The sequence below is a fragment of the Pogoniulus pusillus genome, chromosome 13, assembly GCF_015220805.1.
Source record: "Pogoniulus pusillus isolate bPogPus1 chromosome 13, bPogPus1.pri, whole genome shotgun sequence".
In the NCBI taxonomy this organism is placed as follows: Eukaryota; Metazoa; Chordata; class Aves; order Piciformes; family Lybiidae; genus Pogoniulus; species Pogoniulus pusillus.
Window position 1 is genome coordinate 22,612,129 of NC_087276.1, and position 23,425 is coordinate 22,635,553.

Genomic DNA, 23,425 nt, shown 5'->3' on the forward strand with positions numbered 1-23,425 from the left:
TGATACTGTGAGTTTCCCACATGCACGAATTCACCACTGCAAGCACTTTTTGCTACAGCAACTGCAAGATGTCAGAATCTCTTCACACTAAACCTCTCTGAACTACAACACACTCCTTTCTTATTCCTCATTTAAACATGGCAAAAAGAATTCCAACCATTTCAAAACCACTGATGTCATTTGCCTGAGCCAGAAAATCAAACCAGGGCATTCCCACAAGCCATCTCCCTTTCAAGATAAGGACTTTTTTTTGGACAAAGGCACTTTAAGAAGTAGCCCACAGACAGCTCCATTCATGTGGTCACTCATTTTTTGCATCAGTCTCTGCAAAGACAGTGAGGAGTGACAGCTTGTTGCCTGCTCTGGGGAAGATCAAGGAGCCTAGCACTTAGTGGAAGATCAAACTTGACCTCTGGCTCTCCCTCCTCTACCCAAAGCCAGTACTTCCACCACTCTTTACATGTGGAGTGAGCAGAAAACATGCCATAGGTTTCAAAATATGAACTTGAGAAGAAACCCAGATGCTTGAAAAGGGGACTCTGCCAGCAGAAATGCATTAACCTTTTGAGTCTCAGTAGCATCCAACAGTCAAATACTTACAAGGAGCCCATCACCAGTCCTCCTACTTTCAATAAAAAGAGAGGCAGTAAAAATAGACTCATAGAATGGCCTAGACTGGAAGAGATCTCAGAGATCATCTACTCTGACCTCCTCACCGTGGGCAGGGACACCTCTCAGCTGGACTTGGCTGCTCAAAGCCTCCTGCAGCCTGCCCTTGAACACCCCCAGGGAGGAGGCAGCCATAACCTCCCTAGACAGCCTATTCCAAAGTCTCACCACCCTTGTAGTGAAGAACTTCTTCCTGAGATCCAGTCTAACTCTGCTCTCTCTTAGCTTCAATCCACTCCCCCATGCCCTGTCTCTAGACATCCTTACGAAAAGCCCCTCTGCAGCCCTCCTGTAGGATCTCTTCAGGCACTGGAAGGCAGCTATGAGATCAGAACATGCTTGGACACTTGTCCTAAAACCAGCCCTTTCCCTTACTGGTCAAGTAGAAGGTTTAATATCAGATTTTTAATGCATAGTCCAAAAAAAGCTAGCACCAGGTACAAATGTGTACCAAAGTGTTCTCCCTCCCTCCAAAATGCCATTCCCATTGCAATGCTGTTTCTGCTCCCTTCACATCACAGAACAGTAGGGGTTGGAAGTGATCTCCAGAGACAAGAGTTCAACCCTCTACCAAAGTAGGATCACCTAAAACAGGTCACACAGGAACACATCCAGATAGATCTTGAAAGTCTTTGCAGAAGGAGATTCCACAAGCTATCTGGGCAGCCTGGTCCCATGCTCCATCATCCTTATTGTAAGGAAGTTGATTTCCTCATGTTCCCCTCAAACACAGACTGGGCTTGTGCACTGAGGCATGCAGGGGACAGAGCAGGTCTGCTGATGGTTCTTTTTAAATCCTATGACTGATTAAAGAGACAAAAGATCTAAACCATTCAACCTCACCCAAAGCGCTGTCACTGGACACCATCCTGTGCAACCTGCCCTAGGTGATCCTGCTCTGGCAGAGAGGTTGGACCAGATGATCTCCAGGGGTCCCCCTTCCAACCTCCACCATTCTGTGACTCCAATGAAAAGGATCCAAAAAAACTCAATGGACTTCTACTCAAATTCCTTCACTCCAAACCCAGAAGAAAGAAAGGATGAAGAACATTCTGATGGAGCTGGATGAGCTCACAGCATCAACAACCTTCCTCAGAGCTTCACACATAACTACCTTTTGCTGCCCAGAGATGTCAAGTCAAGACCTCAAGCCTTTAATTTATAACTCTAATGTATACCTCAGGAACACCCAACAAGAGCCATCAGCCCCTCTCAAGCTCTACATTCAGAGCCATAATCATCCTCTATAAATTACTGCCATAAAACTTTGATGTGATCTATCTGAGGTCAAGAGAAAGGGCACTTGAATGGTTAAGCAGATGAAGATAAATCCAGATGCACGTTAAAAATGACAGTGTGGTTCATGGAAAATAAAGCCAGCAGCAGTTCCTTGGATGCCCTTCAGTTCATTATTATTATTCCAGGGTTATTCTGCATGTTGAGGTTTATTTAACTGCAGGAAAAAAGAAAGAAAGAAAAACTAAAACTTGTTCTCCCATGCCAGAATGGAACTTCTCACAGAATGATAGGGGGTTGGAAGGGACCTTGGAACATCATCCACTCAAACCCCTCTGCCAGAACAGGATCACCTAAAGCAGGTCACACAGGAACACATCCAGGTTGGTTTTGAGTGTCTCCAAAGAATGAAGCTCCACAACCTCTCTGAGCAGCCTGCTCCAAGTCCCTGTTACCTTCACAAGTGACAAAGCTTTTCCTTATGTTCCCATGGCACCTCCTCTGCTCCAGCTGGCACCCACTGCCCCGGTCCTGTCACTGGACATCCCTGCCCTCCTGGTACTGCCCTGCACATCTTGATCAACATGACTGAGGGCAGCCCTCAGGCTTCTCTGCTCCCAGCTCAAGAGTCCCAGCTTCCTCAGCCTGTCCTCACAGGCAGATGTTCCACTGCCTTCAGCAGCTTTGTGGCTCTGCAGTGGATTCTTTCAAGCAGTTCCCTGAGATCCTTCTTGAATTGAGGGGAGCAGAACTGGACCACAGTAGACTGAAGTTTGCCCTGAGGACACCTCTGCCCCTCTCTAATCATTCTACCCTCGAAGGCCTGACACTATCACAGTGAATTTAGTAAGTGCCTGGCTGAGAAGTGTCAACTTGCTGAAGCCAGCACTGTCATGGAGCTCATCTGTTGTTTTCCCTGGATTCTCCCTGACTTGCCTTTCTCACCAGAAGTCAGAAAAGGCTTTGTTAGCTACCTCCTCGCATTTGAGGTGCATTAGGCTGCTACAGAATAACAGAATTGGTCCAGTTGGACAGGATCTCCAAGATCATCAAATCCAACCATCAAACCAACACCACTATGGCCATTAAACCACATCCCAAAGTGCCATGGCCACAGGTTCACTGAACACCTCCAGGGACGGTGCCTCCACCACCTCCCTGGACAGCCTGCTCCAATCCCTGACCTCTCTTGCAGCAAGCAAATTGATCTTAACACCCAATCTAAACCTCCCCAGCACGATTTCAGACCACCTCCTCTTTTTGTAACACCTCATACAAGAGAGAAGAGACTAACACCCAACCATGCTGGAACCTCCTTTCAAGGGAGCTGTAGAGAGCAATAAGCCTCCTCTTCCCTTTGGATTCTCCCCAATACAAAGAAAAAATGTTACTATCTACCTCCCACTTTGGGGCTCTATTAAGCCTTCATGTTGGTCTTCTAACTTGCAGTTTGCATTTGCTAGAACTGATAATTTCTGAAATGGTAAACCCAAGAAGATGAACCATGCCTGGGCTCTGCTGACTCTTGACATTTAGGGCAACTGGCAAACACTGCAGACACAAATGCCACTGCTCCTGCTTGGCATCTCACATGAGATCCTTCAGACACAGTGACACACAGGTGAGCACCATGGCCAGAAGGAAGCTACTATTTAGAAGCACAAAGCCCAGCAGCAACCCCTAAACGAGGAGAGGACATAAGATACTGTCCTTTGCAATTGCTCTGAGCATTCTAATGTGGCTGAAGATGTCCCTGATGACTGCAGGGGGGCTGGACTAGGTGACCTTGAAAGGTCCCTTCCAACCCAAACCAGTCTGTGAATCTATGACTTGTCTAAACACTTAGCAAGCCCCTGTTTCAGGCAGATGTCTAAAAATAGAGCAGAAGGAAAAATGATCTCATGGTACAGGGGCAATTTTGTGGCTGTTGTGTGAGATTACCATTGCTGAAAGATTTTGCTCCTGTTCTGCAGTGAGGGAGACTCACAGAATCCCAGTATGGTATGGGTTGGAAGGAACCTCTGGAGATCATCTAAGTCCAACCCCTCTGCTAAAGCTGGACACCCACAGCTGCTTGCCCAGCATCACAATGCCCAGCTGGGTTTGGAAGTTCTCCACACAAGGAGACTCCACCACCTCTCTGGGCAGCCTCCTTCAGGGCTCCAGCACCCTCACAGCCAGTAAGTTTCTCTTCCTATTCCAGAACCTGTGGGGGGTTCAATTTGTGCCCACTGTCCCTTGTCCTGTCCTTGGGCACCACGGACAAGAGTGGCCCCATCCTCTTCATCCCCACAAGTCCTTTAGCTCTTGCTGAGTATTGAGAAATGCCCCCTGGAGATCTCAGCCTTTCTGTCCCAGAGAGATGCTCCAGGCCCCTTAGCACCTTTGTAGGCTCCACTGGACTGCCTCAAGTAGTTCCTTGTCTCTCATCCTTTCACACGCTTCAGTAGGAACAACCAAAAGAGGGAGAAGCAACAACTCTCAACAGTCAGTACAACTGCTGCAACCTCTTCTAACCCACAACCTCAGCAAGGTCAGAACAGTCACACCTGCCTGGTCACCTTTCCAAACCCGTCTGTGCTGGCAGACACGGATGGTAGCTCAGCAGATGGCACTCACACCTCACCTCATCCTCCTCACTGCTGAATCCAAGCACATTCCATTTTCAGCAGAGCTGGGCAGGTGGAAGGATGCAAAAACCTGAAGATGTTATCTGCAGGGTCATTAAAATTCCCACCAGCTTTACTGATGGAGTGAAGTTGATCACTCTCCCCTCGCCACACTCTGACAGGGTCATTACAGTTGATCTCTTTAAACCCCACTTAACAAGCAGACAAGGGGTTGGGGCTGCCCTGTCCTACACTGGACATGGCCCCTGTGTTATTATGCAGAGGGGAAGCTCAGGCCCCAAAATATTTTGTGGCTGGGCAGCATTTTCCTTGCCCATTCCGAGTCTGGAACAATACCTTTTATCTTTAGCAAGAGAAATGCCTTCTTTGTTTCTATTCTTCACACAAAAAAAGCAGCAATTAATACAAATTGGGATGTCTGGAAAGAAGTCAAAGCCTCCTTACAAACTGGAGGATGACTGAAGCCAGTCCTCTCCTTCAGGTGCACCTCTAGATGAAAAGGTTGCTATAAAGAAGATTGTCCATTTATTTAAAGGGCAGAACTTGCACTTCTACTAATCCTCCCCTTGGTTTTGCTTTTACACAGGAAGCCATAACTAGAAAGGCTGCAGCAAGTCACAAGTTGAATGGGAAAGCTTAATACAAATCCCAGGTAAGCTCAGGGAAGCAAATAACAGAGATGCTAAAGCAAGATAAGGACAAGTGGTGGCCTTATAACACACACAGCTGAGCTCAGTGCCAGCACCAGGCTGATGGGAGGTATCTGTGAAGAGCTGCACTCCTAAACACTTCATACAATCACAGAGTTGTCTTGGTTAGAAAAGACATCCAAGATGAAGTCCAAGCATCAACCCAACACCACCATGGCCATTAAACCACCTCCCAAAGTGCCACAGCCACACACTTCTTGAACACCTCCAGGGACCCCCCTGAGCAACCTGTTCCAATTCCTAATCAACCTTGCAACAAAGAAATTGTTCCTAATCTCCACCCTAACCCTCTCCTGCATGAATTCAGGCCATTTGCTCTCACTCTATCACCTAGTACTATATAGAAGAGACCAACCCCCCCTCCAACTACTGAACAGCAATTAAAGTAAACCCCCACATATACAAATCTCATTTTATCTAAATCATGTTAAAAGAATCACAAAGTAAGCAGTCATTAACATCATTGCAAAGAGCACATTAAATCCTTTCCTTATGCACAAGGTAAAGCACCCAGAAGGGGTGAATACATTTATTTAAGGAGAAAACAGGATGGCCTGGAAGCTTTGAACCATCATAGAATCAACCAGGTTGGAAGAGATCTCCAAGATCATCCAGTCCAACCTAGCACCCAGCCCTATCCAGTCAACCAGACCATGGCACTAAGTGCCTCATCCAGGCTTTGCTTCAACACCTCCAGGGACAGTGCCTCCACCACCTCCCTGGGCAGCCCATTCCAATGCCAATCACTCTCTCTGCCAACAACTTCCTCCTAACATCCAGCCTAGACCTCCCTCAGCACAACCTGAGACTGTGTGCCCTTTGCATGCAATGCCCTTGCTGTTTGCACACAAATTTGCAAGAAGCAGAAGCTAGGATGGTAAATGCAAATGATCTCACCTGCTGCAGCCACGCTGGGCACCACAGCTCCATCTGCATGCCAGTGCTTATCACAGCCCTGTGCTCATGAACAAACCCAGTGCCTGCTGAACAAGGGGGCTGCCTGTGCCTGCTCTGGCAAGGACAGACTCCTGCATCCCCAGGCTGGCTCTGCTTGGCTGCAAGCACACACTCAACATAACACCCTGAAATCTGCTGCACCCTGAGACCCAAACATGCCAGCAAACCTTCATGAGCTCTTTAGTTTTGCTGTTAGAACTTCAGTTGCTGCAGCTGTCCCCCCCAACACAGGTTTTCAGGCAGATTAGAGGCATCACTAACAAAAACACACAGCCCCCATTCTGCATGGGCACCACATCATTCATCCCAGCATGGTGAAGGTTGGAAGGGACCTCTGGAGATCATCCAGTCCAACGCCACTGCTAAAGCAGGGTCACCCACAGCAGCTTGCCCAGGATCACAATGTCCAAAGGATCTTCTCAATGCTCAGCAAGACCTAAAGGGTGGGGAGGGGCAAGAGGATGGGACCAGAGGTTTTTCTCAGTGGCACCCAGTGACAGGACAAGGGGCAGTAGGCACAAACTGGAACCCAGAAAGTTCTGCCTCAACATGAGGAGAAGTTTCTTTCCTGATGGAGTGCCAGAGCTCTCAAGCAGGATGCCCAGAGCTGGAGAGGCTATACCTCCAAAGATATCCAGAACCCACCTGGAGGTTTCCCTGTGTGGCCTTCTCTATGCCACCCTGCCTTGGCAGGGGGCTTGGATTCAATCTCCAGAGGTCCCTTCCGACCCTCATCACTGTGTGGTCATTCTCTTGGCCACATTAACAACAGATATTTGCTTTCCAATGGTGATCAACGTTTTCACATACTATGGGAGATGTTAATGCTAATTTTGGAAGGAATTCAATTTAACTTCACTCTAGGAACACAGTGAGACCTGAGCCTCATGTGTTAAATCATGGTGAACTCCACTCCTGCCAGCCACCCAGTCCCACTCGCTGGCTTTGGAGGAAAAAAAGAATCTCTTGCCTGCAAAATGCATTTTTGTTTGTTTCCTTTTTCTGAAGGCTTGGGACAAAAGTCAGTCACAAGGGCTATGGAGAAACAATTTGCTTAGGGAAAGGGTTTCCCAGTTTCTGCAAGCCCAGCATTCCCATTCCACCCACTTACATTCCTCTATTAAGAGAAAATAAAGTCACATCCGCAGGCCGGTCATCGGTTACACAGGTCGCCATCCAGGCAAAGAGAATCCCAGGATCCCAGCATGGCAGGGCTTGGAAGGGACTTCTGGAGATGATCCAGTCCAACCCCAGCAGGAGCACCCACAGCAGCTTACCTAGGATCATAAGGTCCAGCTGGGTTTGGAATCTCTCCAGACAAGAGGACTCCACAACTGCTCAAGGCTCATGCACCCTCACACCAAGAAAGCCTTCTCCTTGCTTTCAGATGGAACCTCCTGGGTTCCAGTTGGTGCCTCTTGTCCCTTGTCCTGCTGCTAGGCACCACGGACAAGCCTCCTGCTCCTCACCTTCTATCTCTTGCTCAGCACTGATCAGAACCCCTCTTCTCCAGGCTCAAGAGCCCCAGGACTCTCAGCCTTTGCTTCTCACAGAGATGCTCCAGGCTCCCCCCATCTTCACAGTCTCCACTAGACTCTCTCCAGTCTCTCTTGAACTGGGGAGCCCAGAACTAGACCCAGCACTCCAACTGTGGTGTCACCAGAGCAGAGCAGAAGTGGAACCCCCCCTTGACCTGCTGGTCAACAGAAACAACAAGACTCTCACGTGAAGATCTTGTCTGAAGAAGCTTCATGCACATTCCAGCACCACCATTTCAATCAGTCCTTGTTAAGAAGTATTTCATCCCTTAAGATCATTTGCATAATTGCTGCAATCAAAGGCACTACTTTACAGTAATAATTTTAATGGCAGATTTCTCCTTAAACATCCTTTAAAACTACCTCCTCAGGTTGGTGCATCCATATGCCAGGGAAAATAAAGACAGGAGGAAACACAGGGGGTGGAGAGGGACCAGTTTGTGCTTTGTTTATGCTTTACGACGCTCAAAGTGTCCCTCTGAGCTTAAGGCTTTGTCACTTCAATGAGAGCCTGGCTGGCACTCGGGCACCTCCTTGGTTTTTCTCCTCTATTTGATATTTCCTGTCTATGTTTCTTATTCTGGGAGAGCTGGCTTCTTTCCAGAGTCCACATCGTGATCCTCAGCTACTGTATCAAAACATATCTGAAGGAGTACTGGAACTTCCTTCACTCAAGAATCACAGAATCAGTCAGGGCTGGAAGGGACCACAAGGATCAGTCAGTTCCAACCCCTCTGCCATGGGCAGGGACACCCTACCCTAGAGCAGGCTGCACACAGCCTCATCCAGCCTGGCCTCAAACACCTCCAGCCATGGGGCTTCAACCACCTCCCTGGGCAACCCATTCCAGCCTCTCACCACTCTCCTGCTCAACAACTTCCTCCTCACGTCCAGGCTGAATCTCTTCACCTTCAGCTTTGGTCCATTCCCCCCAGTCCTGTCACCACCTGATAGCCTAAAAAGTCCCTCCCCAGCTTTTTTATAGGCCCCCTTCAGATCCTGGAAGGCCACAGGAAGGTCACCTGGGAGCCTCCTCTTCTCCAGACTGCACAGCCCCAACTCTTTCAGTCTGTCCTCACAGCAGAGCTGCTGCAGCCCTCTGAGCATCCTCCTGGCCCTTCTCTGGACACACTCCAGCATCTCCACATCCCTCTTGTCATAGTGGTTCCAGAATTGGATGCAGTACTCCAGGGAGGTCTCAACAGTGCAGAGTAGAGGGAGAGAATCACCTCCCTAGCCCTGCTGGCCACACTTCTCCTGAGGCAGCCCAGGCTCTGGTTGGCTTTCTGGGCTGCAAGTGCACACTGCTGGCTCATGTTGAGCTTCTCATCCAGCAGCACCCCCAAGTCCCTCTGCTCAGGACTGCTCTCCAGCCACTCACTGCCCAGTCTGCATTTGTGCTTGGCATTGCCTCGACCCAGAGGCAGGACCTTGCACTTGGTCTTGTTGAACTTCATGAGGTTGGCCTGTGCCCACCTCTGCAGCCTGTCCAGATCCCTCTGGATGGCATCCCTGCCTTCCAGCCTGTCAGCCACACCACACAGCTTGTGCTTTCAGAGGGAGACTTTGTAGGAAGCCTGGACAAGGAGCCAGGCACATGGATGAGGATGGAACACATACAGATCAGAGAGTGCCTCAGCACTTCTGGGGCCTGGGACATGCTACAGCAATTTTCCTAACAAGTAAGGGCTTCAGCCTGTTTCTCTCAACTGCATGAACAGAACAACACAAAGATCCCTTCTCCAACTACCTGGAAAGCAAATACTGAGAGGTGGGTGCTGGTCACTTCTCACAGGTGATAAAACAAGTGATAGGACAAGAGGGAACAGCCTCAAGCTGCACCAGGGTAAGTTTAGATTGGATCTTAGGAAACATTTTTTCACTGCAAGAGTGGTGAAGCACTGGGACAGACTGCCCAGGGAGGTGATGGAGTCACCATTCCTCAAGGTGTTGAAAGGTCATTTGGATGTGGCACCTAGCAATGCAGTTTAGAGGAACTTGGCAGAGTAGGGTTAATGGTTGGACCTGGTGATCTCAAGGGTCTTATCCAACTGGAATGGTTCCGTGTTTCCATCACAGCTACAGGGCTTTAGCAGCATTGTAATGGTTAAGATGAGCAAGAACCAGTAGCCCAGTTTGAATACAAACACCAGAATCAGAGCAAACAAGCTAAGATCCAAATGGAAGTCAGCAGCAGAAGCCAGATGGGGTTTCCATCCTACAGCTACTGCATGTTACTCCAAGGTCTGTTGCAAGGGATCAATAAGGATTACCAAGCCCAATTCCCTGCCCCTTGAAGACTACTTAAAAATAAATCATAGAATCATTAAGGTTGGAAAAGACCTCTGAGCTATGAGCATCATCCACACGCACCTTCATTTCAAATCCTGGGGTGTTGCCCCAAGGCAGCTGCACCACAGAACCACTGTGGTTGGAAAAGACCTTTAAAATCATCCAGTTCAACCATTCCCTAACTCTGCCAAGTCTGGTGCTAAACCATGCACCTCAGCACCACACCTCTACATCTTTTAAACACCTCCAGAGATGATGATTCAAACCCTGGGCAGCCTTTTTCAGTGTTTTCAGAACCCTTTCACTGATGAATCTTCTTCCAATATCCAACCTAACATTCTTCTTCTAATACCAAACCACCTCCCCTGGTGCAGCTTCAGATCATTTCCTTTTGTCCATTTGCTTGTGATAGGGAAAAAAATTCATGGCTTGGACAGATTCACTCTGTGCTGGGTCAAGAACTGGCTATATGGCAGAGCCCAGAGAGTGGTGGTGAATGGTGCCACATCCAGTTGGCAGCCAGTCACTAGTGGTGTTCCCCATGGATCAGTGCTAGCCCCAGTCCTGTTCAAGAGGGGCAGGTGTTGATCTGTTGGAAGGTAGGAGAGCCCTGCAGAGGGACCTAGACAGGCTGGATAGGTGGGCAGAGGCCAATGGGGTGACATTTAACAAGGCCAAGTGCAGGGTTCTGCACTTTGGCCACAACAACCCCAACCAGTACTACAGGCTGGGGACTGAGTGGCTGAGAGCAGCCAGGCAGAAAGGGACCTGGGGGTACTGGTAGATAGTAGCTGAAGATGAGCCAGCAGTGTGCCCAGGTGGCCAAGTGAGCCAATGGCATCCTGGCCTGGATCAGGAACAGTGTGGCCAGCAGGACAAGGGAGGTTATTCTGCCCCTGTACTCAGCACTGGTCAGGCCACACCTTGAGTGCTGTGTCCAGTTCTGGGCTCCTCAATTGAAGAGAGATGTTAAGGTGCTGGAACGTGTCCAGAGAAGGGCAACAAAGCAGGGCTGGTAAGGGGCCTGGAACACAAACCCTATGAGGAGAGGCTGAGGGAGCTGGGGGTGTGCAGCCTGCAGAAGAGGCGGCTCAGGGCAGACCTCATTGCTGCCTACAGCTACCTGAAGGGAGGTTGTAGCCAGGTGGGGTTGGTCTCTTCTGCCAGGCAAGCAGCAACAGAACAAGGGGACACAGTCTCAAGCTGTGCCAGGGGAGGTCTAGTCTGGATGTTAGGAGGAAGTTGTTGGCAGAGAGAGTGATTGGCATTGGAATGGGCTGCCCAGGGAGATGGTGGAGTCACCATCCCTGGAGGTGTTGAAGCAAAGCCTGGATGAGGCACTGAGTGCCATGGTCTGGTTGATTGGACAGGGCTGGGTACTAGGTTGGACTGGATGATCTTGGAAGTCTCTTCCAACCTGCTTGATTCTATGATTCTAAGAGAGCAACACCCACCTCATTACAACCAACTCCTCCCAGGAAGCTTAACCTCAGGAGTATCCCAGCACCTGCAGGGGCATCTCTTTGAGCATGTAGCATCAGCAGAGTACTTTGGGAGAGGCTCCCAAACGAGTGAGGGCCGAAGGCAGGCACACTGCCCTTTAATGCAGGCCTAATTACATTAAAACCAAACGCTCTCATGAACACAGAGAAGGGCTGGGGAGAGAATCAGACAAGCTATAAATTCAAGCAGAGGATATGAATACCATGCAAGCTGCAGTGTTAGGGTTAACATGGGTCTGGAAACAGTTTAGAGCGAACCTGGCGTGGCTAGGGGCCAGCTCTGAGTTTAGTTGCTTTTGGGCTAATCGTTTCCTTCAGGCAGGCTACTCTAGCACACTAATAGGTTTTAATAAAAACTTCCAATTGGGCCAGTAAACCCCTCATTAAGCTGTTTTTAAAGCATGAATTTAAGAGCGGCGAGGGTAAAAGGTCAGGAGGAGTATTTAATTCACAACGGCTGGCAAAAGGTGCTGTTGTGATTGAAAACACCAGAGTTCAAGTGTCCAGGGCCACATAAACATCCGACTCTGTCACTAGACCTGGTTAAGTGACAGCTTGAAAAATAGATTTAATAAGACAGAGAGAAAAGTTTCCCACTCTTACACGAGAAACAGGAACAGCAGATCACAATATTAGCCAGGACCAGGCAGTGAGCAGCCCTGTCCTTTCCATCTCACCGTGGGGGGGGGAAGGAGGAATAAACAGCAGCCTGTGGCCAGCTGGGTGTTCAGCTCCCCCAGCCCTTTCCAGAGGCTCCCTGGTCTCCTGCTGTGAACAGAATAAAGTTCTGGAGGAATAGCACAGACCAACCTTCTGCTGCCAGTGTCTCTCCCACATGCCGTCTGTGCAGCAAGCCACCAGAGTGACAAGCGTCACCCAGTGCTGGCACGATGCTTATGTGCTGCCATGTGAAAAACCAAACCTCCACCAAGGGATTTTCTTGTGCTTGGGCAACCTCACACCCACCACACAGCCCCTGCAGATGGGTCTGCAGGAATTGAGGGGTCAGCTCTGGGCACCGTTCAGCACAGACATCCCCATCTCAGGATCACAGAATGCATTGGGTTGGAGGTGACCCTCAAAGGTCATCCAGTCCAATCCAAGCTCTGCTCACTGCAGGGGAGTTAGACTGGATGACCTTTGAGGGTCACTTCCAACCCAGGCCATTCTATGATTCTACTTCTCACTAGATCAGGTTGTTAAGGGTCAACAGTTAACCAGGTCATCTCAGTCAGACCAAGCTCTGGACCTGTACTGGGGAAGTCTGACCTTAATCATTTCAACTTACTCTCATTTTCTTTCATGAGCACAGTGCTGCTTACCAGTATAGAGTCACAGAATGGTTTTGGTTGGAAAAGACCTTTAAGATCATCAAGGCCAAGCATTTTCTAACTCTTCCAAGTCTCATGCTCAGTCCTGTCCCTCAGCCCCTTTAAAACATCTCCAGGGACGGGGCCACCTCTAAAGCGCCCCCAGGGATGAGGATTCAACCACCTCCCTGGGTACTCTGTTCCAGTATCTGAGAACCCTTGCAGTGAAGAAATTTGCTCTAATATCCAAACTAAACTCCCTCTGGTGCAACTTGAAGCCATTTCTTCTTCTCCTATCACTTGTTAACTTGTTGATCAACCCTCACCTCACTACAACCTTCTTTCAGGTAGTTGTAGAGACCAACTAATGGGAAAAGTTTGCTCCTTCCTTGGAAACACAGGCTCACAAAAGGAGAGACGTCTCCATCTCACACAGCAAGAGCCAGAACCCCAGCTGTGCACTCTACCATTTAATTTTATGTCAATGCACATCTAAAATTCAAGATCCCTGAAGACCTTTTAAAAGAAAATCCTCCTTGGAACAATTTGCATTGAAGTCAAGAGCAAGGATTTAGCAAGTAATGGCGAATTACGTACGCTCGGCTCTCAACTTTTTATTCTCCTCCTAATCAAAACACACTTCATCTGAAATTCTGAGCTAAGAGGAGCTCAGAATTGGGGGCAGGCATGGGTATGGGCTAAATCATTTACTTGTTCCATCTTTAGAGATAAAGGAAGAAACATGGAGTTGAATTCAGGCTTCGGTGACTGACTTCTCTCCTCATCAGAATTAAGAAAGTTGACAGTAAAAAAGGGGGAAAGGGGGTGGGGGTGAAAGCTCCTTTAAGATATGCCTCTAATTCCAGCCATACAGTTGGCTTGTAAAGAGGCTCTCTGGAACCATCCCCGAGGAAACATTTGCTTTGGCTCCAAATAGGACACTTGTGTGCATCAAATGTCAAAATAAGATCAGCTGCTTCTCAATCCTTTCTGTTTAATAATCCCACTGATAGTCACAAGGTGAACAGAAACATCTCTGTCCTTTCTGCCTCTTCCTTGCTAGGAAACCAACCCCCAAGAGGCATCTGGCAGCCATAGAGGTGATGTGGAATTAGGATCTCACCAGATAGTTACATCAGCCTTCCAGTGTTTGAAGTGGGCTTCAGGAGAGCTGCAGGGGGACTTCTGACAAAGGCATGGAGTGACAGGATGAGGAGTAATGGTTTCAATCTAGAAGCAGCCCAATTTAGACGAGACATCAGGATGAAATTCTTCCCCAGGAGGGTGGTGAGGCACTAGAACAGGTTGTCCAGAGAAGCTGTGAAGGTTTCTAGCCTGGAAATATTCAAAATCAGGTTGTATGGAGTCTTGAGCAACATAGTCCAGTAGGAACTGTCCCTACTCATAGGGTGGGAGGATTGGAACTAGATGATCTTTGAGGTCTCTTCCAACCCAAACCATTCTGTGACCATTATTCCCATACCACACATGGATTCTTCCTCTACAGAAGAATGTGGCTGTTAATTACAACTCATTAGATCTTTGCAGATTTGCTGCAGCTCTGCTTAGCTTCCCACTCCTTTGACCAATATCTCAGGACAGGCTTAGGGTAACCAGACTGCCTTACGAATATCTGGAGCTACTGAGCACTAAAAGAAGACAGAGAGAAGAAGAGGACAAGAAAGGCTGCAAGAGAGCATCATCTCCTTGAAAGTCTGTTAGAACAGAGATAATAAAACACTGTATTAAACCAGACTTCCATTAGGAAAAGAAAAAAAGGTCCTTGAGGGTATCTCAGACAGAAGCATCATCAGGAACTACTGCTCAAGGAGTGCACCTTTGCTCAGAAAGCAACAGAAACAGCAACAGAACAAGGGGACACAGTCTCAAGTTGTGCTGGGGAGGTCTAGGATGGATGTTAGGAGGAAGTTGTTGGCAGAGAGAGTGATTGGCATTGGAATGGGCTGCCCAGGGAGGTGGTGGAGTCACCATCCCTGGAGGTGTTGAAGAAAAGCCTGGATGAGGCACTTAGTGCCATGGTCTGGTTGGACTGGATGAGCTTGGAGGTCTCTTCCAACCTGGTTGATTCTATGATCCTAGAACATCACAAACCTCCTGAAGTAGCTCTGGTATCCTTTAAAGCTAGGAGAGAAGATGCCCTTAATTATAAGCAGCAGACTGCTCCAGGGCTCCAGCACCCTCACATATAAGTTTCTCCTCCTATTCAGATGGAACCCCCTGGCTTCCAGTTTATGCCCACTGCTCCTTGTCTTGTTGATGGGCACCACAGACAAGACTCTGGCCCCCTTCTCTTGCTCCTCACCCTTTATCTCTTGCTGAGCATCGATCACATCCCTTCTCAGACTGCTCAAAGTAGTTTTTCCTCAGGCTTAGGTCAGCTGCTTCTGTCTCCTGGCCAGGAGCTACACACACTTGAGCTATGCCCACCCACTGGGAGGAACCCAACAAAAAACCACCCCACGCTCACCAAAACACATGGCACGACATCTAAAGCCAAATTTGGACCCAAATAACAATAAATAAAGCTGAGAACTTCTTACAGCTCATCCCATTTCAGAACAGCCCTAACCCTGGGGCTGACAATCACTCCAAGATTTGCATCATGGAGCACCTCTTCACCTTCCAAAAACAAACAGTCCGAGGTGGCTGGTGCTCTGCACTCTGAATGCCCCTGCATGGCTCTTTCACAGTTCATTCCCTCAAGTGAAAAGTGGTTTTAATAACTGTTACCTGACAGGAGCAAGAGCAAAGAGCAAAACCTGTGGCAATACTGCTTGATCCCATTTGGCCTAACAGCTTGTTGTTATTTCCAGACTCTGGAGTTCTTTAAAATTCATAGGGACAGCCTGGAGTTTTAACAGAGGCTACCAAAATCCATCCTAAGATGGATCAAAAAAAGCACATTTCCTGGAGGAGAATAGGAAACAGTCAGCATTTATAGAGATCTCTCCAGGAATTGTAAGATCTTGCTTTGAAGTAGATGCTACCAAAGAATAAGGCTTCCAGAGCTCAGCAATATTTAATGTACTTCTTCCAGCCATGGATGACAATGTTGTTGTTTCAGCTATATTATAACAAAAATATTGTGGTTTTCCTGTATTCTAACAAAAGTAACTCAAGATTTACATCTCATTCATCTTATTCAGAAGTAGCCCTTAAGCCAAGAACAAGGAAGGGAGAGACCCTACTGCGTACAAAGGACTTCAGTAATCTTCATAGGGTGGCTATCCAGTTGGGACACAAAGAAAGGCCAAGGAAAGATGAAACACTGCATGCAAGGAGCAGTTTTTCTACAGCCATCAGTGAGAGCAGAAAACACACACAGCGTCCAGCTCCGCAGCCCTCAACACAGGAAGGACATGGACCTGATGGAGTGGGTCCAGAAGAGGGCCAGAGAAATCAACAGGGGGCTGGAGCAAGGACAGCAAGGACAAGGGATTGTTCAGCCTGGAGAAGAGAAGGCTTCAGGGAGACCTAACAGCAGCCTGCTGGTACCTGAAGGGGGCTACAAGAAGGCTGCAGAGGGACTGTTCCCAAAGGTCTGCAGTGACAGGATGAGGGCAATGGTTTCAAATGAGAGCAGAGCAGATTTAGACTGGATGTGAGGAACAAGTTCTACACCATGAAGCTGCTGGAACTCCACAACAGGTTGCCCAGGGAGGGAGCTAATGCTCTATATGCCTGGAGCTATTAAAGGTGAAGCTGGACCTGCTCTAGTGGATGATGTCCCTGCTGATTGCAGGGGGGTTGCACTGGATGACCTTTGCAGGTCCTTTCCAACCCAAACCATTCTATGCTTCTGAGTAACTTGAGTGAAAATGAAGATAGGTCCTCACTAACCCAAAAGAAGTCTGGATTCATGTTGTAGAGTCCAGCTGGTTAAAATTCCACATCCAATATGAACATATCATCTAAACCACACAGGAGAGGAAACAGTTCTCCACACCCTTCTCCACCTGGTACCATCCCAGTGATCCAGCTTGTTCACTTGAAACTGACTGGAGCAGTCAAGACATAGCAGTTCAGGACACAGTTTACTGATCACATTGGTGTTGGGTTGACAGTTGGACTTGATCTTAAGAGGATTTTTCCAACCTTAATGATACTGAGACTCCCTGAAGGAGAAGTTGAGTCATCCTCAGCCATTACTTGTGCAACTCTCCATAAAAAACAGGTTGTTTAGCCTGGAGAAGAGGAGGCTCAGGGCTGACCTCATTGCTGGCTACAACTACCTGAAGGGAGGCTGTAGCCAGGTGGGGTTGGTCTCTTCTGCCAGGCAACTAGCAATAGAACAAGGGGACACAGTCTCAAGTTGTGCCAGGGGAGGTCTAGGCTGGATGTTAGGAGGAAGTTGTTGCCAGAGAGAGTGATTGGCATTGGAATGGGCTGCCCAGGGAGGTAGTGGAGTCACCATCCCTGGAGGTGTTGAAGCAAAGCCTGGCTGAGGCACTTAGTGCCATGGTCTGGTTGACTGGACAGGGCTGGGTGCTAGGTTGGACTGGATGATTTTGGAGGTCTCTTCCAACCTGGTGGATTCCATGAAAAACAGACCCTAGCTATTCTTGTGGCTTCTACAGAACGAATACATTTCTTTTTGTGATAACTTGGGAGCACAAATCCCCTTTCCATCCCCACAATGATGCAGCATCCCTCTGCATGCACCCATCCAACAGCACAACCGCCAGGCTGAAGGGACGAGAAAGCATGACCAAAGAAGCTGGTATAAGACCTTAGGCCATGGCAGCAGATACCAGAAAACCAAAAGTACACTTGCAGCATTCCTAATATTTCTACAGAGAGAAATGAGTTTTCTACCAACGTTCCTAACTTTCTGTTTAACATTCCAGCTGCACGTTGGAGCACTTGATGCTGAACAAATGCTAACCTGTAAGCACAAAACCTTCCAGACCTTCAAGGGAGTAGTCACTGAATTAAAGAATGCTTTAGGTTGGAAGGGATCCTTTAAAGTCATCTAATCCAATCCTTCTGCAGTCAGCAGGGACATCTACAACTAGAGCAGTTTGTTCAGAGCCCAGACCAATTTGACTTGGAATGGTTTCAGAGATGGAGCTCTATCACCTCTCTAGGAAGACTGCTCTAGGATCTCAGCATCCTCAGTGTAAATTTTTTCCTTCTCTCCAGTCTTAATCTCCCTCTTTTAGTTCAAGCCATCACTCCTTGTCCTGTCACAGCAAGCCCAGCTCAAAAGTCTGTCCTTAGCCTTCTGACAGGCCCCTTGAATTCCTGAAAGGCCACCAGAAGGTCTCCTTGAAGCCTTCTATTCACCAAGCTATACAACCCCAACTGTCTCAGCCTTGCCTCACAGCTGAGGGCTGCCAGCCCTCCCATCATTGCTGGCCCTGCTCCAAGAGGTCCATGTCTTTCTTGTGCTAAACATCTGCACCTTGCACTAGTGGGAAAGGAGATGATGTGAGTAAGAGCTCCTTGACATTCACACAAATCACCAGTATAAGAGGAACCGGGATCTGGGAGAACCCCATTCCCTTAGGTGATGTCCTTCAGATTTCACTTTGTTTGGTCACCTCAGGCTTATTTCTTGATCCATCTTTAACATCACTTTCCAAATGATGTTGGTACTCACACAACCCTTCCACCAGTCCCCTTAATCCCATTTTACAGACTTTACACCAGTTTTTCTCTCCTTAAGAGCAGATGAGCAGAAAGGAATTCAGTGAAAGAGGACAGAGAGAGGTAGAAACTTCAAACAGAAAGACAACAAAAGCAAGCTAGAATAACACAAGAGCTACATACCCACAAATGCACCAAGAAATTCTAACTGCAGAGGGTTTTTTCCTCATTTTATTCACTTACCAAAGGAATACCTGCAAAACAAAAGGAAGTACAAAAAAACAAAGCATTAAAATCTTGGTCAATGAACTGTAGGATCCTATTAAGTCTAATACTTCTGTTTCAAACTTGACAGGTTTTCAGTTTCAAACATATCTACCAAGGGACACCAAAAAACACCTGGACCATGGAACACAGACTCATAGAATGGTTTGGATTGGAAGGTATCTTAAAGATTTGATCTAGGGTGGGGTGTCCATGCCCATGGCAGGAGGGTGGGAACTAGATGATACTCGTGATGCCTTCCAACCCTAACTGATTCTATGATCATCCAGTTCCCAGCCCCCTGCCATAGGCAGCGACACCTCCTTCTAAACCAGGTTGCTCAAGGCCTCATCCAACCTGCCCCCTCCAGGGTGAGGGCATCCATGACTTCCCTGGGTAACCTGTTCCAGCCTCACCAACCTCTCTAGAAAGAGTTTCTTCCTAATCTCCAATCTAAATCTCCTCTTTTCCAGCTAAAATCCATTGCCCTTCATCCTGTTGCTACAATCCCTTGTAAAAAGTCCCTCTCCAGCTTTCTTGTAGGTCCCCTTGATACAGGCTATAGACACACAGAAGACAACAATTTTAACACACACCCCAAGTTTTAACTTCATTAACAGAAGAGTCTCTTTGTAAAGACATCCATCATTAAGGACAACCTAAACTTCCCTGCTCTCCACCCCAGTTGTGGCGCAGTTAAGTATTAAGAATAGCTCCTACAAGTTTATTTCTTGGCAGAAGTTAAGAACCCCCTGAGGCTCATTTGAAAAAAAACACACACAAACCCCCACCCCAAATGAGGAATTAATAACATCTTGTATTCTTCTGAACCACATGAAGTTTTCTGACGTGTGGCTGTTGCTGATTACATCAATCTAGGCTCCCCAACTTGTCATGTGATGACAGGCAAACACTTGTGAATTTATTTCTCTGAAGAAGCCTGGCCATGCAAATGCCAAGGAAACCAAACCAAATGGCCCACTCCAAATACATAAAAGCAGCAGGGCTTCTTGTAGGGAATTTTAGGGGCTTGTTTTATAGGTACAAGCAGGCAAGGACTCAATTGCTCTAGACTTCAGGTTGTTGTTTGGAACCTAATGACCATTTTCCAGCTTCAAGCATTTATTCTTCCTCTCTACGGAGCAAACAGTCTTTAAGGTTGAGAAACCTGGGGCTGCTCAGTCTTGAAAAGAGAAAGCTGAGAGGAGATCTTCTCAACACCTATAAATAGCTGAGGGGTGGTTTGCCTTTGGAATGGGCTGCCCAGGGAGGTGGTGGAGTCATCATCCCTGAAGTGTTCAAGAAAAGCCTGGATGAGGCACTTAGTGCCATGGTCTAGTTGACTGGATCGGGCTGGGTGCTAGGTTGGACTGGATGATCTTGGAGGTCTCTTCCAACCTGGTTGATTCCATCATTCTATGCTCAGAGGGCTGGAGAAGCTCTGCTATGAGGACAGGGTGATGGTGCCAGGCTCTTTTCAGTGCCGCCCAGGGATAGGACAAGGAACAAGGGGTACAGGCTGGAAGCCAGGAAGTTGCACTGCAACATAAGATGACAGGGACCTGAAAGGAGGTTGTGGAGAGGCTGCTACTGGTCTCTTCTCACAGGTAAACAGTGATAGAACAAGAGGCAATGGCCTCAAGCTGCCACTAAGTGGGTTTAGATTGGACATTAGGAAGCATTTTTTGCCCATCAAGAGCGGTCAGGCATTGGAATGGGCTGCCCAGGGAGGTGGAGGAGTCACCAACCCTGGAGGTGTTTAAAAGTTGTTTACATGTAGTGTTTGAGGAATGATTTAAGGGTGAACTTTGTAGAGAAGGGACAAGGACTTGGTGATTCTGGGGGTCTTTTCTAACCTGAACACTTCTGTGCCTTCTTTACCCTGAGAGGGGGCTAGAGCACTGGAACAGGCTAGCCAGAGAGGCTGAGAAGTTTCCTTCTCTGGAGACTTTGAAAACCCACCTGGATGTGTTCCTATATGACTTGCCCTAAGTGACCCTGCTCTGTCAGAGAGGTGGGGGGGGTTGGACTCCCTCTCTGGAGGTCCCTTTCAAACCCTAACATTCTGCGAGTCTGTGATTCCTATCTACTAAAAACAACTACTTCTCTTCCCTGCTGGCTGCCTTGGCAGTGGAACCATTACAGACAGATAAAAACAGGTATTCACTTGTGGGGTATTGAGCATTTTCTCAGCAAATTTTGACAGAGTAACTTTTGATTTGCATGCTGTCAAAGCCAGAAATTCTGCAAAACACAACATAGATCCCATTTGATTCTGAAAATCAAATTGATATGTGATGGCACTTCTGTTTTCTGGGTGGAAAAGCAATGTAATTAGCTGAGACTTGTCATTAGAGACAAACCATGTCACACTTACAAAGGCTCTAAGTATCAGCTGGGAGTCATAAACATCATCAAATATTTGGGTTAAATAGTTTTCACCTCACTGTCTTGCTGATTGGCCTGGAGAAGAACAGTCCCAGAGATCTTCTCAATGCTCAGCAAGAGCTAAAGTGGGGGTGGAATCATAGAATCAGCCAGGTTGGAAGAGACCTCCAAGCTCATCCAGTCCACCCTAGCACTCAGTCCTAGCCAATCAACCAGACCATGGCACTAAATGCCTCATCCAGGCTTTTCTTGAACACCTCCAGGGACAGAGACTCCACCACCTCCCCAGGCAGCCCATTCTAATGGCAAATCACTCTCTCTGTGAAGAGAGAACAAGTGAATGAGGCCAGACTCATCTCAGTGATACCCAAGCACAGCACAATGTGCCTCTTGCCCAAACTAGAATCCAGGAGATACCACCTGAAGAGGAGGAGAAGCTTCTTTGCTGCAAGGATGATGTTGGAGCTGCCCAGAGAGGTTGTGCAGTCTCCTTCCCTGGAGAGATTCCAAACCTGCCTGGAAATTGTGATCCTTGGCAAGCTGCTGTGGGTGAGCCTGCTTTATCAGTGGATTTGGACTGAAAGATCCCAACAATACCCCAACCAAATTAAAGCTATAAACACTTCAGGACACAAAAAGCATCTTCTCAATGTAGGCCTATGTGAATCATAGAATCACCCAGGTTGGAAGAGACCTCCAAGATCATCCAGTCCAACCTATGAGCACCTGGAGAGCCAAGTTCCTCAGCACCCTGCCTCAAAACAAAGCAGCATGTTGGCAAACACCACTTGCAAGTGATGGCAAGTCCATCAAAATGATGTGACAGAAGTAGTCTCATGCACCATTAATTACAGAACACCATTAACTGGAAAGTGTGGGGGCAAGAAGCATTTTTGACAGCTGGTTTCAGTTGTTGCCAAGCCTTTAGTACTGCAGAGTGGTGGTAGGGAGTGGAGGAAATAAGCTAGAATGGGAGTAAATGAAACCATTTGTCTGGTTTCTGGATTCACTTTATTGTGGTCACAGATCCCTAAAAACTGGGATTCTGTGCTCTGTAATTACAACATCCACATTTACATGGAAGGAGCAGGGATAACATTAAAAAAAGAGTGCTCAAGGATGAGGTTTACCCTTGGGTTTGCACATGGTGCTGGGAAAGGTGCCTGAGCAGAGCTGGAGCCAGCCAGTGGAGGAGGATTGGGCTGATCCTCCTGGAGACACAGTCATATTCCATCCCATGCAGCCATGACTTGGTCAGGCAACATCACATGGCTTTGCCTGTATCTGAGCATGCAGAAGCTCCCAGGTATCACTGAAGGACCACTGTATGTTCCCCTCACAAAGCAGCCAACCAGGCTGGGTTTAGAAACCAGAGGTGAATTTCTGTGAGCATCACTTCAAGAAAGAGGAGCTGCTGAAGAGTGTTGTGTCCAAAGATGGACAACAAAGACAGTAAAAGGTCCAGAGCACAAGCCTTGTGAGGAACAACTGAGGGACCTGGAGGTGCTCAGCCTGGAGAAAAGAAGGCTCCAGGGAGACCTAACAGCAGCCTTTCAGTATCTGAAGGAGGGTACAAGAAGGTTGCAGAGAGGCTGCTTGCAAAGGCCTGCAGTGATAGGACAACTACCTGAAGGATCACAATGTCCAGGTGGGTCTGGAATCTCTCCAGAGGAGACTTCACAACTTCTCTGGGCAGCCTGCATCAGGATTCCAGCACCTTCACACCACGGAAGTTCCTCCTCCCTTTCAGACAATCTCCTGGGTTCCAGTCTGTGCCTGCTGCCCCTTGTCCTGTCACTGAGCACCGCTGAGAAGAGTCTGACCCCATCCTTTTGCCTCTCAGCCTTTAGCTCTTGCTGAGCATTGATCAGATCCCCCTCTGCAGAGGGGCTGCTCTTCTCCAGGCTCAACAGCCTCAGGGTGCTCAGCCTTTCTTCCTCACAGAGACACTCCAGGCCCCTCAGCATCTTTGTACCCTCCACTGGAATCTCTCCAGCATCTCAGCATTTGCTGACTGGGGCAAATCCTCATTAAATGAAGAAGTTTGCAGAGCAAGGCTCTGGGTTTCAAGCAGGCATTTCCCCTACAGCATCATTCCTAAAGCCACGACTTATTCTAATGCAGGCTTCCACCTACTTTACAGTACATCCTCTTTCCACAGAGAACTTTTCTGCAGTCTCTTGCCTCCCTTCTCCAGGCCAGAGCATTGCTGTTCCCCAGTCAGAGCCACAGCACTTCTGCAACATGGCTCAGCCCTTTAGTAACTCTGGTTGTGCAGTAAAAACCCCAGCCTAGCCAAGAGCCAGCCTTGCTGGTAAC

General features: G+C 48.0%; 1 protein-coding gene across 2 annotated transcripts in view; it reads right to left on the minus strand.

The window, feature by feature from the left end:
• Positions 1 to 23,425, minus strand: part of LMF1 (lipase maturation factor 1) — a 255,459-nt gene that overhangs the window by 207,560 nt on the left and 24,474 nt on the right. For both annotated transcript variants that reach the window (XM_064153521.1, XM_064153520.1), the window contains exon 3: positions 18,698 to 18,708. In XM_064153521.1, coding sequence (XP_064009591.1) covers positions 18,698 to 18,708 — 11 coding nt within the window. The remainder of the gene's footprint in view (positions 1 to 18,697; positions 18,709 to 23,425) is intronic.